Raw genomic sequence first — 14,674 nt, 5'->3', positions numbered from 1 at the left:
CTTGCTCTCGAGGCAGTACAAAGAAGGTTCACTCGGTTAATCCCGGGGATGAGGGGGTGGACATATGAGGAGAGGTTGAGTAGATTGGGACTCTACTCATTGGAGTTCAGAAGAATGAGAGGCGATCTTATTGAAACATATAAGATTGTGAAGGGGCTTGAGCGGGTGGATGCGGTGAGCATGTTCCCAAGGATGGGTGAAACTAGAACTAGGGGGCATAATCTTAGAATAAGGGGCTGCTCTTTCAAAACTGAGATGAGGAGAAACTTCTTCACTCAGAGGGTGGTAGGTCTGTGGAATTTGCTGCCCCAGGAAGCTGTGGAAGCTACATCATTAAATAAATTTAAAACAGAAATAGACAGTTTTCTAGAAGTAAAGGGAATTAGGGGTTACGGGGAGCCGGCAGGAAATTGGACATGATGCTGAGTTCGGATTGATCAAGGCCCTGTGGGTGGCGGAGAGGGCCCAGGGGCTGAGTGGCCGGGTCCTGTTCCTACTTCTTGTGTTCTTTAGATTTGAGGTTAGGATCAGATCAGCCATGATCTTATTGAATGGCGGAGCAGGCTCGAGGGGTCGATTGGCCTACTCCTGCTCCTATTTCTTATGTTCTTATGTTCCCACATGGCACAGGTCATGCATTCCATGGGCCTGAGCTGCCCTGCCATGCCTTAATTTATTAGATTAATTTAAACCAAGCAAAAAACAAATTAAGCCTCAAATACGGTTATTTTTGGTTATATTACTCTGGTTAAGTAGTTTAAGCTTTTATATTAATGAGCTACCAGTAGTTTTACGCTTCTAGCTTTTAATTCAATTTTACCCAATTCCCTAACTCAGAGAAAAAAACTAATACTCACCAGCCAATCACCGACCTGCTGTCCTTTGACGTCACTCCTTGTTTTTTCACCGATTGCCCTCTCTGCCGCTCCGAGCGCGGGTAGGCCCAGAGCCTGGGCCTTTAGTAGTCTCCGAGTCCTGCGCTCTCTCCCAGGTCCGCTCCCACCTGTAGCTCCGCTTCGAGTGCATTTGATGTTTCATCCACATCCTGTGTTGTGCTCATGGGCTCCAAAACCCAGAGGTCATCGGCCAAAAACATCTCAGCAGTCAGGGCAGGAATCTGAGCAGCCTGCCGCTACCTCTGCTGAAGCCACAGGGGATGCATTACGTAGAAGCAGTAGGAAGCATAAGTGAAAGCAATTGCAATTCACCAAGGGTTTGCAGATGGATGTTTGAAGAAATGTTATGGTGTGAAGTTTTCTTTCTTTATATCGGCACATAAAATTTAATGATTTGCACCACTTCCATGTCTTGCCCATTATTACGTCCTGAGTGCCAACTCTCCTTTTCGTTTGCTTCAGCGAATGTCAATAGATGATGGACCCATTGGGCGGATATGCAATGGGTGTATGCGTGGATGAAGGACTGTTTTGTGCAAAGGGGGGCAGGGGGTGGGTTGGTGGTAGTGGTGGGAGCAGGCCAGAGTATTTCAATGTTTCTTTTTCCCACTCTAAGTGAACCTTTGAGATATGAGGGCATCCCTGGCAGCAGTGTACGCGGCTGGTCTGGCGATGGGTGCCCCATCTTCATATTGTTGTTCATCCTCCTCATCCTTCTCCTCTTCCTCTTCAATGTTCTCGTCATCAGAAGATGATTGACGAGCACCTTTGTCGTCCTCCACCTCTAATCCTCTCTGCTGCGCAATGTTGTGCAGTATGCAGCAGACCACTATGATTCTCGACACCCTCGCTGTCAAGTATTGAAGGGCGCCTCTAGCCCTATCTAGGCAGCTGAAGTGCATCTTCAACATGTCGATGGCTTGCTCGATGACACACCCGATGGCTCTGGCTGTAGCGCTCTTGTGCCTCATTGGTGGGGTTCCTCACAGGTGTCATGAGCCACGTTTGTAGGTATCTCTTGTCTCCAATGAGCCAGCACTTAAGTCTGTCTCCTGTCTGGAGGAAGTCTGGAATGTTGGACTGGAACAAGGTGAAGGAATCATGACAGTTGCTAGGGAATCTGGCGCACACCTGTAGAAATCTCTTCTGGTGGTTGCACACCAGCTGTGCATTGATGGAGTGATAGTCCTTTCAGTTTATGAAGACCCCTGGCTTATGTGGTGGTCCTCGGATCGCTATGTGTGTGCAATCGATTGCACCCTGCACCCGTGGGAAGCCAGCCAGAGAGTGGAAACCCACTGCCCGCTCATTCTGTCTGATGTCATCACGGGGGAAGTTTACGTAGTCGGACATCCTCGAAAACAAGCCATCCATCACCTGCCTTATACATTTATGTGCAGACGACTGCCACATCCTGGAAATGTCTCTGGTGGCACACTGGTAGGAGCCAGAGGCAAAGAAATTGAGGACAGTGGTGACTTTAACTGTGACGAGAATGGGTGACCACCAGGTCCAGCAGGGAGCAGCTGTTCCTGAAGGAGGCTGCAGATGTCTGTGATCACCTGGCACTCAATCTGAGCCTGTGTAGGCATTGCTCTTCAAAGAGGTCCAAGAAGCTTAGCCTCTGTCTGTAGACCCTCTCAGTGGGTAGTGCCTCCTGCGACCTTGGCCCATCTCTTGGTCCCCTCTCTGCTGTTCTCCAGGTCCTTGTTGCACACCTCTGTCTTGAATACCAGCAGATCCCACCACAACACCAGGTGGTGGCCGCGGATGATCATTTTCCTCCTCCTCAGATGTCCTGTGGAATACATCCATTGCACCCCCATCTTCATCTTGTCAGTTTGAGAGTCTGCAAAGTCTTCCTAAAGCTGTCTCAACAAACAACTCTCAGTCTCAACACAAGAATTCTTAGCCAAAGGTTTGCCTGAGAGAACAAAGAGATCAGCTGCAATCCTTGGGCTTTTGCTGTGATGTGTCAATCACAGGTTTAAAGGGCCAATCAATTTCTGCATGAATCTGCCTCCGTTTCACTGGCGAGTTTTTGAAGCCATGCAACACCTGTTCAGGTAAAGTTAAATTTGTTTCAAGTTCAGAATCCACAAAAAATTACCTGCCTTAAGTATTTGAAGTAGGTAAATTGCCCCTTTAACACTCCGCCCGCCTGCCGGCATTAATAGGGGACGCGACTTCCAGATTTCTGATGCGCGTGCATCCAAATGTGACTGAGTTACACCCGGAAGTTGGCACGTTGGAGCTGGGTTGCGGTCCCGCTGAAGAAGTGAACAATTTTTACTGCCCTTCTGCCCCCAGCCCACCCATTCTTGGGGGTTAAAATTACCCCCCAGGAGTTGGAACCCTCTCTCCAAATTACCCCTTTGAATTAGATTGTCACGTTTGTGTTGATTCTTGCTGTCTGGACAGTAAATCCAACCAAACTAATCTAACTGGGAGCAAAAGGGAGAGAAGAATGCCATCTTATTGGATGGATAAGGCATAAGTTCAGTGATGTCGTCAGTAGAATCCTGCTCACCTGATGACCATGGACATTGAGGCCAATTCTACAGCTCCTAACGTTGCCAGGTTGAGATCAGTACAGACCAGGAGTTGAATCAGTGGTTGAGAGAGCCATTGAGTTTTTCTATTAGTTCTTCACCAACGCCAATCAGGGCCCAGCTGCTGCCAGTTGTATGAATGCAGCTTGTGGCAGTCGCAAGCGTGGACGTGCATACAGCCACTCAATGTTGCAGTGTATTTCTGCCATTTCTGCGCCCCAGTAAACAGGAACCCTGGATGCAGAGGGTCTGTGAGTTGGTGATGCTCCATTTTTAGTCTAAGAATCACTGGTTGTCGTGTTTATTTTTGGAGCTTTTTGATGTTTATATAGTTTTATTTCTGTTTCTGACTAATCCTTTCTCTCCTAGCGGAATGCACGGTAATGGGAATCCCCAGCGTTTCCACCAATCTCTCCGGCTTTGGCTGCTTTATGGAGCAACACATCACGGACCCATCTGCCTATGGTGAGACTATAATCAATGCTTTGATATCCTTAGCTGTGTGAGTACCTGTCAGTATTTAGCTCTCCCTGCACTGCCTCATGACTGGGCTTCAGCCTCACCCTGCACTCCTCAAATGTGATGTTTCCATTTCTTTTGCCCTCTCTCCACATTACCCCTCTGAATTAGATTGTCAGAATTAGATTCTTGCTGTCTGGACAGTAAGTCCAACCAAACTAATCTAACTGGAGCAACAGGGAGAGAAAAATACCATCTTATTGGATGGATAAGGCACTAGTTCAGTGATGTCGTCAGTAGAATCCTGCTCACCTGATACCCAGAACCAGCCTGAAAAACACACTCGCCTTTGAGGGGAAACATATGAACCTAAAAATACCAATACTTTTCTAACAGGGATCTATATTCTGGACCGTCGCTTTAAGAGCCTGGATGAATGCTGCAATCAGTTAACCTCGTTCCTCTACAGCTTTTGTCAACAGTCGCGACGGCAACGGATAATTCAGAGAAATCGCACGGAACGTCTCTCTGACCTGCTGGACTGGCGCTACCTTGGCAGGGTAAGCCCATATTTGGAAGGGAACCATACAAGATTATAGTGTTTTTAAAATTTTCTCCCCTCTTCCCCTTTGGTGCTGAATCTCGCTGAGTTTCAGTTTCATAGGTGCTAGGGGCCCTATGGTATCTCACCCAAGTGGCCATTCTTCATGCCTTTGACAAGATGCCACACAGTTGGTTACTTAACCCTGTGGGATTAGTGGGCAGATCTTGGGCTGGATAAGGAATTGGTTGCATTCTCATTGACAGAAGGTTATTATTAATGTAGAGGTTCTGCATTGGAGCCAGTCACCAGTGGAGTCCCACAGGGATCAGTGTTATATCCATTGCTCTTCACCATCTTTATTAATGATCTGGATGAAGGCATTGGGAGAACTTTCTGCAAGTTGACGGATAATAGGATGATTTGTGTGGGTGTTAGGACCCAAGATGAGCAAAATAGATTACATGTAGGTCTAGATTCATTGGGGGAATGGGCCCTTATTTGGCAGATGTCATTCAATATATAGTGTTACGCATATTAGGGATGGGCAATAAATGCTGGCCTCGCCAGCGATGCCCACATCCCGTGAACGAATAAAAAAAAATGTAGTTAGGGGCAGGGACACCTTGTGTACAACATGTAGGGTCACGTGTACAAGGTTGTTGAGTGGGAGAAGGACCACGGTGTTATAGTGCATGAATCTCTGAAGGTCTATGTTTAGTGCCAAAGGCTATTACAAACGCGAATAGAGCGTTGGGAGGTATTGATGTTAGCCTTAGCTCAGTGGTAGTATTTTGTCCTCTGAATCAAAAGGTCGTGGGGTCAAGCCGCACTGCAGAGATTTAAGCATAATAATCTAAGCTGACACTGAGGGAGGCTACGTTGTCGGAGGTGCTGTCTTTCTGATGAGATGTTAAACCGAAGCCCCGTCTTGGCGCTCAGGTGGAAAGAAAAGATCCCATGACACTATTCAAAGAAGAACAAGGGAGTTCTCTTGGTGTCCTGACCAACATTCATCAACAACAACTACTTGCATTTATATAGCGCCTTTAACATGGTAAAACGTCCTAAGGCGCCTCACAGAAATGTTACTAAACAAAATTTGACACTGATCCACATACGGAGATATTATCCCTCCAGCAACACCACTAAAACAGATTATCTGGTCATTATCTCATTGTTGTTTGTGGGACCTTGCTGTGCACAAATTGGCTGTCGCGTTTCCAACATTAAAACAGTGACCACACTTCAAAAGTCTTTAATTGCCTTTGATGCACTTTGGGATGTCCTGAGGTCGTGAAAGGCACTCTGTAAATGCAGGTAAGTCTTTCTTTCCTTCCTTTTCGATCCTTCCTTCCCTTTCCTTCTTTCCACAAAACAAAAAATACTATATTGTAGTTGTATAAGGAAGCCTCATTTCAAATGCTTTGTCACCTCACATGGTTGGGGATATAGAAGCCCTGATAAAGGTTCAAAGGATGGCCACTGGATCAATACCTAGTTTTTTGTTTGATAACACTCCTGTGAAGCGCCTTCATTAAAGGTGCTATATAAATGCAAGTTGTTGTTTAATGGCCCTTAGTTACCTCAATAGACTTAGAGAGCTGGGGCCTTTTACTCTAGAAAAGAGTAGATTTCCAGGAGATTTGATTGAGGTCTTTAAAATAATGAAAGGATTAGGTTTGGACCATGTGGACAGGCTATTTGAGATTGGTAGGTTAGGGGAGACCAGGGTCATGGGTATAAGTTACATGAGCACGGAACTAGGATAGATGTCAGAAGGTACTTCTTTTCATAGAGGGTCGCGACCTACGGAACTAGTTTCCGGCTCGTACAGTGAGTGGAGATCTGCTGTAAACATTTGGCCGACATAACTACATACAGAAGGTAGATGGGTATTGGAAGATGTGTGTCCCAGTCACCATGGTCTTAGAATCATACAACACAGAAGGCCATTCGGCCCATCGCACCGGCTCTTTGAAAGAGGTATCCAATTAATCCCACTCCCCCTCTTTCCCCAGAGCCCTGCAAATTTTTCCTTTTTAAGTATATATCTAATTCCTTTTTGAAGGTTACTATTGAAGACACGTCTTCCAATACCCATCTACCTTCTGTGTGTAGTTATGTCGGCCAAATCGAAGGGGTGTATCTAGTTGTGTTCTGGGGACATTATTTGGCACTATTGGTGGTTGTACTAACTCCTGTCTCCCTGTCTTACTCTACAGGTTGTATTGTTGATTAAGTGTGTCGCCTTTCTCTCTTTCAGTATTACACCCATGCCAGACTTTTGGCCCTTGCCAAAGCTTTTCCTAGTGACTTCACCCATGACATAACTGGAATTTCCACCGTAAGTATTTATAGAATAAAAATGCGCAAAGAATGGAAGGGTATTTCCCAGGAAATGGCTGCACCTCACTGGCAGACAGCACCCGTACGGAATGTAGCCAATATCCGTAGTGACAGATGCTGATTCCCAAACTCATTTATTTAGTGTTTATTTGTGTTTATTTATTTTATTGGGACCAGTTCTGGGGCAGAAGGGACCTGTATAAGATGGACGGGTTGCACCTCAACAAGGCTGGGGCCAATGTTCTAGCAGGGAGTCTAACTAGTGGTGTGGGGGAGGGTTTAAACTAAATTGGCAGGGGGAAGAGCACCAGGATGAAGCATTAGAGAGGAGAAGCAAGGTGCACAGAGAGAGACAAACAGCGTTAGAATAAAGAGTAATTCAGAAATAGGAGAGATCAGACAGGGGAAATGTGAAGCAGACTAAGGTGGGTTTGGAGTGCATGTGCATAAATGCACGGTGCATAGGAAATAAGGTTGGTGAGCTGGAGGCACAAATTGCCACATGGGATTATGGTGTAGTGGCAATAACGGAGACCTAGCTCAAACAAGGAGAGGATTGGGAACTTAATATTCCTGGCTACAAAGTATTCAGGAAAGATAGGGAAGGGATAAATGGAGGGGAGGTGGCAGTATTCATCAAAGATACTGTTACAGCACCAGAAAGAGATGACATACTTGAGGGTTCAAAGACAGAATCTATTTGGTTAGAATTAGGGAACAATAGAGGAGCTATTACGCTACTGGGTGTATATTATAAGCCACCAAATAGTGAGAAGGAGATAGAGGAGCAAATTTGCAGGCAAATTACAGAAATATGCAAGAACTATAGAGTAGTGATAATAGGGGACTTCAATTATCCTAACACAGACTGGGAAATAATGGGCAACGATGGGGAGGAATTCCTAAAATGTGTACAAGAGAACTTTCTTGATCAGTATGTTTCCAGCCCAACGAGGAAGGAAGCAGTGCTGGATCTGGTTCTGGGGAATAAAGTGGGGTATGTTTCCATGGGAGAGCATTTGGGAAACAGTGATCACAATATCATTAGGTTTGGAGTAGTTATGGAAAAGGACAAGGAAAAATCAAACCCAAAAATACTCAACTGGAGGAGGTCTAATTTTAGTGAGTTGAAAGGGGACCTGACCCAGGTGGATTGGAATCAAAGATTGGCAGGTAAAACAGTAAATGAGCAATGGAGGGCCTTCAAAGAGGAGATAGTTTGGGTACAGACTAGATACATTCCCATGAGGGAAAGCTAGAACTCCCTGGATGACTAAAGATATAGAGATTAAAATGAAACAGAAAAAGGAGGCTTATGATGAATGTTAGGCTCATAATATAGCAGAGCCAAGCTGAATATAGAAAGTACAGAGGAGAACTGAAAAAGGAAATAAGAGGGGCAAAAAGAGTGGATGAAAATAGATTAATGGATAACATAAAAGGGAACCTAAGAGCCTTTTATAAGCACATAAATAATAATTTGGAATTGAATTTGGGGGGGCTTGATCATGAAGTTTGCAGATGATACAAAAATTGACCGTGTGGTTGATAGTGAAGAGGAAAGCTATAGACTGCGGGAAGATATCAATGGCCTGGTCAGGTGGGCAGAAAAGTGGCAAATGGAATTCAATCCAGAGAAGTGTGAGGTAATGTATTTGGGGAGGGCAAACAAGGCAAGGGAGTACACAATAAATGGGAGGATACTGAGAGGTGTAGAGGAACAAAGGGACCTTGGAGTGCATGTCCACAGATCCCTGAAGGTAGCAGGACAGGTAGATAAGGTAGTTAAAAAGGCTAACTGGATGCTTTCCTTTATTAGCTGAGGTATAGAATATAAGAGCAGGGAGGTTATGCTAAAACCGTATAAAACATTGGTTAGGCCGCAGCTTGAGTACTGCGTACAGTTCTGGTCACCATGAAACAGGAAAGATGTGATTGCATTAGAGAGGGTACAGAGGAAATTTACAAGGATGTTGCCAGGGCTGGAGAATTTTAGCTATAAGAAAAGATTGGATAAGGTGAGGTTGTTTTCTTTGGAACAAAGGAGGCTGAGGGTATATAAAATGATGACTGGACTAGATAGAGTGGATAGGGAGGACCTATTTCCCTTAGCAGAAGTGGAGATGCCGGTGATGGACTGGGGTTGACAATTGTAAACAATTTTACAACACCAAGTTATAGTCCAGCAATTTTATTTTAAATTCACAAGCTTTCGGATATTTTCTCCTTCCTCAGGCAAATGTTTCCAACATTTGCCTGAGGAAGGAGAAAATCTCCGAAAGCTTGTGAATTTAAAATAAAATTGCTGGACTATAACTTGGTGTTGTAAAATTGTTTACCTTAGCAGAAGGGTCAGTGACAGGGGGCATAGATTTAAAGTAATTGTTAGAAGGATTAGATGGGAGCTGATGAGAAGTCCATTGATATCTTCCTGCAGTCTACAGCTTTCCTCCTCACTATCAACCATACGGCCAATTTTTGTATCATTACATTCAAATCGAAATCATTAATACATACCACAAAAAGTAAGGGACCTAGTACTGAGCTTTGCGGGGCCCCACTGGAAGCAGCCTTCCAGTTGCAAAATCTAAAGCCCTCCCTCCTGCACCATCTCTCCAGCCACGCATTCATCTTCTCTATCCTCCTATTTCTATACTCACTAGCGCATGGCACCGGGAGTAATCCGGAGATTACTACCTTTGAGGTCCTGCTTATTAACCTCTTTCCTAACTCCTTGAAATCTGCCTGCAGAACCTCATCCCTCTTTCTACCTATGTTGTTGGTACCGATATGGACCACGACCTCTGGCTGTTCACCCTCCCCCTCCAGAATGTTCTGCAGCCACTTGCTGTGGCTGCACTCCCCAGAGGAACCCTCTTCCCCTACCAGATGTCATAACTGAATACTGGTTAGAGAGTGAGATGCCCTCAAGGGACTCCTGCACTACCTGCCTGGTCCTCCTTGTCTGTCTGGCAGTCAACCAGTCCCTCTCTGCCTGCACCCTCTTAAGCTGTGGGGTAACCACCTCCTGAAATGTGCTATCCACGTAGCTCTCAGCCTCGCATTGCAGTGATGCCAGCTGCTGCTTGAGCTCTAAAATCCGGAAGCGTCCTGGAGTTCCCACATGGAACAAGAAGTGCATTCGACAGGACTGAGGTGCCCTGCCATGCCTTGATTTATTATATTATTAACTAAACTTAAAGACTTTTTTAAAAAAAACACTCACCAGAAAAAAAAACTCACCAATCAGCTCCTTCCCTTGTGCTGACGTCATTTTAGTATTTTTTCACCTCTCTCCCTGGCGCTTTGCTCTCTCTCTCCTCTCTCACACCTTTTATCACTGATCCCACACTCCGCAACTTTCCTCAAAAGAACTTTTTGGTGCATCCCCACTGTTGTCTCACGTGAAGCTTTATTTTCAATGATGGTTGTAGCTACTTGCTTGATACATGGGAGGGTGTTCCCTGGTGTGAATGCATCAGATGACTTTATTTGACAATTTCTGTCACTGTATTTATAAAGTTATCAAGGTTTGTAAATAAAATTGGACTGAAGTGATGGTGGGTTTCACTTAATTGCCTCGGCCTCTCCCTTTGACTCTTAGCGCATAACCTCCCCCAACCATGCACCAACCCCAATACTCCTTAGGATCTTGCTCAACTTCTCCCCTTCATCAGCCCTTGTTAAGACTAATTTGTCCATGATGTTCCACCACTTGCTTCCTGAATTCCTCCCATGCTAGTTCCAGCCACACAATTTCTCCTCCGCTCCCTGCTCACCAATATTATCAACCTCTCTATCCTTCAGCATTTCCTTGAACATTGCTGTTATTGTACCCCTCATTTTTCTCCTCACTACTTTCTTCTCTTTTCTCTCCTTCCTTTCTTGAAGATACAGTTCTGTGGACAGTAGCTGCCCTCCTTTATTTCACCCAAGGGTTCATTCTTCACATGTGAGTGTGAACAGTGAGTGTCAGCAAACTATTTAATCCTGAGGACATCACTGCCAAGTCCCATCCTGTCCAGGCACAGGCATTTTTCAATTGTAAACAATTTTACAACACCAAGTTATAGTCCAACAATTTTATTTTAAAATTCACAAGCTTTCGGAGGCTTCCTCCTTCCTCAGGTGAATGTCAAGAAATCCTCGAACCTCTCGCATTTATAAATCACAGAACAATACCTGGTGATTACAGATAGTCTTTTCAACTGCCCGTTGCCAAGGCAGCCAAAGTGTTCAGACAGATAGGTGTTACCTACAGGGCCACCGAATATACAAACGGCCAGAACAAAAAAAAAGAGAGAGAGAGAGGCAGAAACATAGAAACATCTGGAAGGAAAAGACAGCAATTGACCCGTTATATTAAAAACAGATAACATTTTTTCGCTGGTGGGGTTACATGTAGCGTGACATGAACCCATGCATTTTTCAGCAGGGGTCAATGGATAGTGATTACGAACAGGAACTTTGGCCTTTTTTCCCCACTTTCTAACCCTGGGGTGGTGAGGCCAATTGTTGCCTATTTTTGTCCTGGCTGAGATCAGCACAAGGACCAAACCTGACATCTTTAGCTCAGCACCTAGGAAGCAATCAGAGCAGGTTCAGTTTGATTTTTTAACTCTCTTTAACAATGAGTGTTGATGACCTCATTAAGTGAATTAATTTGAAGAAGTGACTGAAAATTGGAGCTGAATTAACACATAATTGAAATGCCCAGAATATTAAAAGGATCCTCAGTTAATTTTCAATGTGAAAAAAACATTAAAATAATTTTTCTTTGAGCTTTAAAAAGGGATCCTGATGTTGAGACTTCTTTAAAATTGATCCTGTTTATTTCTTTGGAACAGAAGCTGGAATGTGTGCTCAATAATTTTTGTTCTTCATTGTTTCAGCATTTCCACTATCCACGACCTGCTTCATTCCCACCTTCTCCATCCCTCTCCTACCATTCCAGCCCTCGTCACAGCGATAGCGACGAGGAACGTTACAATGAGGAAGAGGAGGCTGAGAAAGATCGTCAGAATATCAAGCTGGGCACCGTGATCGGTCCAGACCCCAAACAGAAGAAAACCATAAAAGACTTCTTTTCAGGACCCAGCAACTTTAGTAATTTCAGCAGCTTTACTAGTCCCAGCAAGCCGACCAATCCCAGCAAGCCGACCGGTGCCAGCGATGCCAGCAAGCCGACCGGTGCCAGCGATGCCAGCAAGCCGACCGGTGCCAGCGATGCCAGCAAGCCGACCGGTGCCAGCGATGCCAGCAAGCCGACCGGTGCCAGCGATGCCAGCAAGCCGACCGGTGCCAGCGATGCCAGCAAGCCGACCGGTGCCAGCGATGCCAGCAAGCCGACCGGTGCCAGCGATGCCAGCAAGCCGACCGGTGCCAGCGATGCCAGCAAGCCGACCGGTGCCAGCGATGCCAGCAAGCCGACCGGTGCCAGCGATGCCAGCAAGCCGACCGGTGCCAGCGATGCCAGCAAGCCGACCGGTGCCAGCGATGCCAGCAAGCCGACCGGTGCCAGCGAGCCGACCGGTGCCAGCGGTGCCAGCAAGCCTACCGGTGCCAGCAAGCCTACCAGTGCCAGCAGTGCCAGCAAGCCTACCAGTGCCAGCAGTGCCAGCAAGCCTACCAGTGCCAGCAGTGCCAGCAAGCCTACCAGTGCCAGCAGTGCCAGCAAGCCTACCAATCCCAGCAATGCCAACATATCTAAAGGTCCCAGCAAGCCTAGCAATCCCAGTGATAATAGTACGCCTAGCAATTCCACTGATGCTAGGCAATCTAGCCAACATAACAGTCTGAATGATCCCTAGGTCTTGTAAAATTCTAATTTTTTTAAAAGTCCAACAAAACACTTGTGCAGTGTTTTCAAAAGCTATTCGTTTCCAAATGGGTCGGATTATTTAATGTTGGAAAAGTGAGGAGGAAGAAGGAAAGTGAATAACAGTGTTTGAACTTTGCTATTTCACTCCAAAATGCCTGCCAATGCAGTTCCAGCTGAGATGCTAAAGATCTCCTGTTGGGGGAACAGGATAGTGCAGTGGGCTCAATTCCTTTAACCTTTCACCTATCAGAACATAATTCAAATTCTGCCCAAACAGGGATCAAGTGAAGGGATAGAAATTTTCAATAAACAACTGTGTTCACTGGTGCAAGAATAAGTGTTTGACAGTTGATGCACATTGACCCTGCTGATGTAAAGAGAAACATTATATTGGCTCAATTGATGTATGTCGAAATCTATATTGTTCGCAGCTAAATCTTAACCATGATGGTGTTGGGGGAGTTCTATATTGTCCCACTGATGTAGGGGAGCTCTATTTGGTACTGTTAGTATAGGGGGAGCTCTACATTGGCCTCATCATGTAGGGGAAGCTCTACATTGGTCTGTTGATGTTAAGGGTGCTCTATGTTGACCCCTTTATGTAGGAGAACTCTAAGTTGGTCCTGCTAATGTAGGAGGAGAGGGGTTTTAATCGCTCCACCATTGGTGACCGTGCCTTCAGCTGCCTAGGCCCTAAGCTGTGGCATTCCCTCCTTAAACCTTTCTGCCTCTCTACCTTTCTCTCCTTTAAGGAACTCCTTAAAACCTGCCTCTTTCACCAAGCTTTTGGTCACCTGTCCTAATATCTCCTTATGTGGTTCAGTGTCAAATTTTGTTTGATAACACTCATGTAAAGCACCTTGGGGCATTTTACTACATTAGAGGCGCTATATAAATGCAAGTTGTTGTTGTAGTTGGTTCTCCTTGGGCCTGTTGGTGTGGAGGGAGCTCTACATTGGCCCTGTTGATGCAGGGTTAAATGTACATTGGCCCAAATGTGGCAGATCCAACGTGAGAGCCTATGAGGCTTTAAATGAGCATGATCTCAAAAATGTTTCAGTTTTGCAGCACAGTTATCCTTTGCCTTGATGAGTCCATACAACCCTGTTCCCTGCTGCTGTGTTTTTAATGAGAGTAAAATACAAGAGGGAAGCTACACTGACTAACAATATACAGAAAACAAAAAAAATCAATTAACAAAAATTAACAATCATTTATGGAAATCTTGGGATCAGATTCTTTGTGATTGTACTTTGATCATTGCAGAATTAGCTCACAGAGCTTGGTCAGTGTTTCTGAGCAACTGTCTCCAAACACAGTTTTTCTTATTTCTGCCCTTGTCTTTTGATTTCTTAAATTGGAAAAAAGATAGGCCTGATTTTTTTTGTGTTTTGTTAGTTTTGAACGATTTTTGCGTCTTGAGTCTGAACAATGGAGCCTATCCATGCTGAATTACACCACAGCCATGTATCAGCAGAGTGATTCTGGCTGCATAGCAGCAACCAAAGGGTTAAACAGTGTTGAATCCAAAAATGCACTTGAGCCTTTTCAAACATTCATGCTTTGTGAGTGAGGGGAAAATCCTACTAGTCCAATCCTGATCCCAGCAGAGGGAATGTCTTAGATTGTGGCTACCTAGACTTCCTAAACCTTACAAAGTTCTGAATTAATGGCTGATACTTAAGTTTGAAGTGGTGCGGGTTCAAGGTAAAACCTGGGAATGGATAAGAAATTGGTTGGAGTAGGAACATAAGAACATAAGAAATAGGAGCAGGAGTAGGCCAATCGGCCCCTCGAGCCTGCTCCGCCATTCAATAAGATCATGGCTGATCTGATCCCAACCACAAATCTAAAGAACACAAGAAGTCGGAGCAGGACCCGGCCACATAGCCCCTGGGCCCTCTCCGCCACCCACAGGGCATTGACCGATCCGAACTCAGCTTCATGTCCAATTTCCTGCCCGCTCCCCATAACCCCTAATTCCCTTTACTTCTAGGAAACTGTCTATTTCTGTTTTAAATTTATCTAATGATGTAGCTTCCACAGCTTCCTGGGG

At 45.2% G+C, this 14,674-nt stretch overlaps 1 protein-coding gene and 1 long non-coding RNA gene across 2 annotated transcripts in view; one reads left to right on the top strand and one right to left on the bottom strand.

The window, feature by feature from the left end:
- Window positions 1-13,435, top strand: part of LOC137305441 (glycogen [starch] synthase, muscle-like) — a 62,859-nt gene extending 49,424 nt beyond the window's left edge. The window contains exons 16-20 of the mRNA XM_067974261.1: window positions 3,818-3,913; window positions 4,304-4,467; window positions 6,715-6,795; window positions 7,217-7,222; window positions 11,690-13,435. Coding sequence (XP_067830362.1) covers window positions 3,818-3,913; window positions 4,304-4,467; window positions 6,715-6,795; window positions 7,217-7,222; window positions 11,690-12,607 — 1,265 coding nt within the window. The 3' untranslated portion in view covers window positions 12,608-13,435. The remainder of the gene's footprint in view (window positions 1-3,817; window positions 3,914-4,303; window positions 4,468-6,714; window positions 6,796-7,216; window positions 7,223-11,689) is intronic.
- Window positions 1-14,674, bottom strand: part of LOC137305443 (uncharacterized) — a 52,103-nt gene that overhangs the window by 8,689 nt on the left and 28,740 nt on the right. Inside the window, exon 3 of the long non-coding RNA XR_010958714.1 lies at window positions 858-2,954. This is a non-coding gene — a long non-coding RNA (uncharacterized lncRNA). The remainder of the gene's footprint in view (window positions 1-857; window positions 2,955-14,674) is intronic.

Source organism: Heptranchias perlo, chromosome 40, assembly GCF_035084215.1.
Source record: "Heptranchias perlo isolate sHepPer1 chromosome 40, sHepPer1.hap1, whole genome shotgun sequence".
Lineage (NCBI taxonomy): Eukaryota > Metazoa > Chordata > Chondrichthyes > Hexanchiformes > Hexanchidae > Heptranchias > Heptranchias perlo.
The sequence above is the reverse complement of the archived record's forward strand: the minus strand, read 5'-3'. Positions and strand labels throughout refer to the sequence as shown.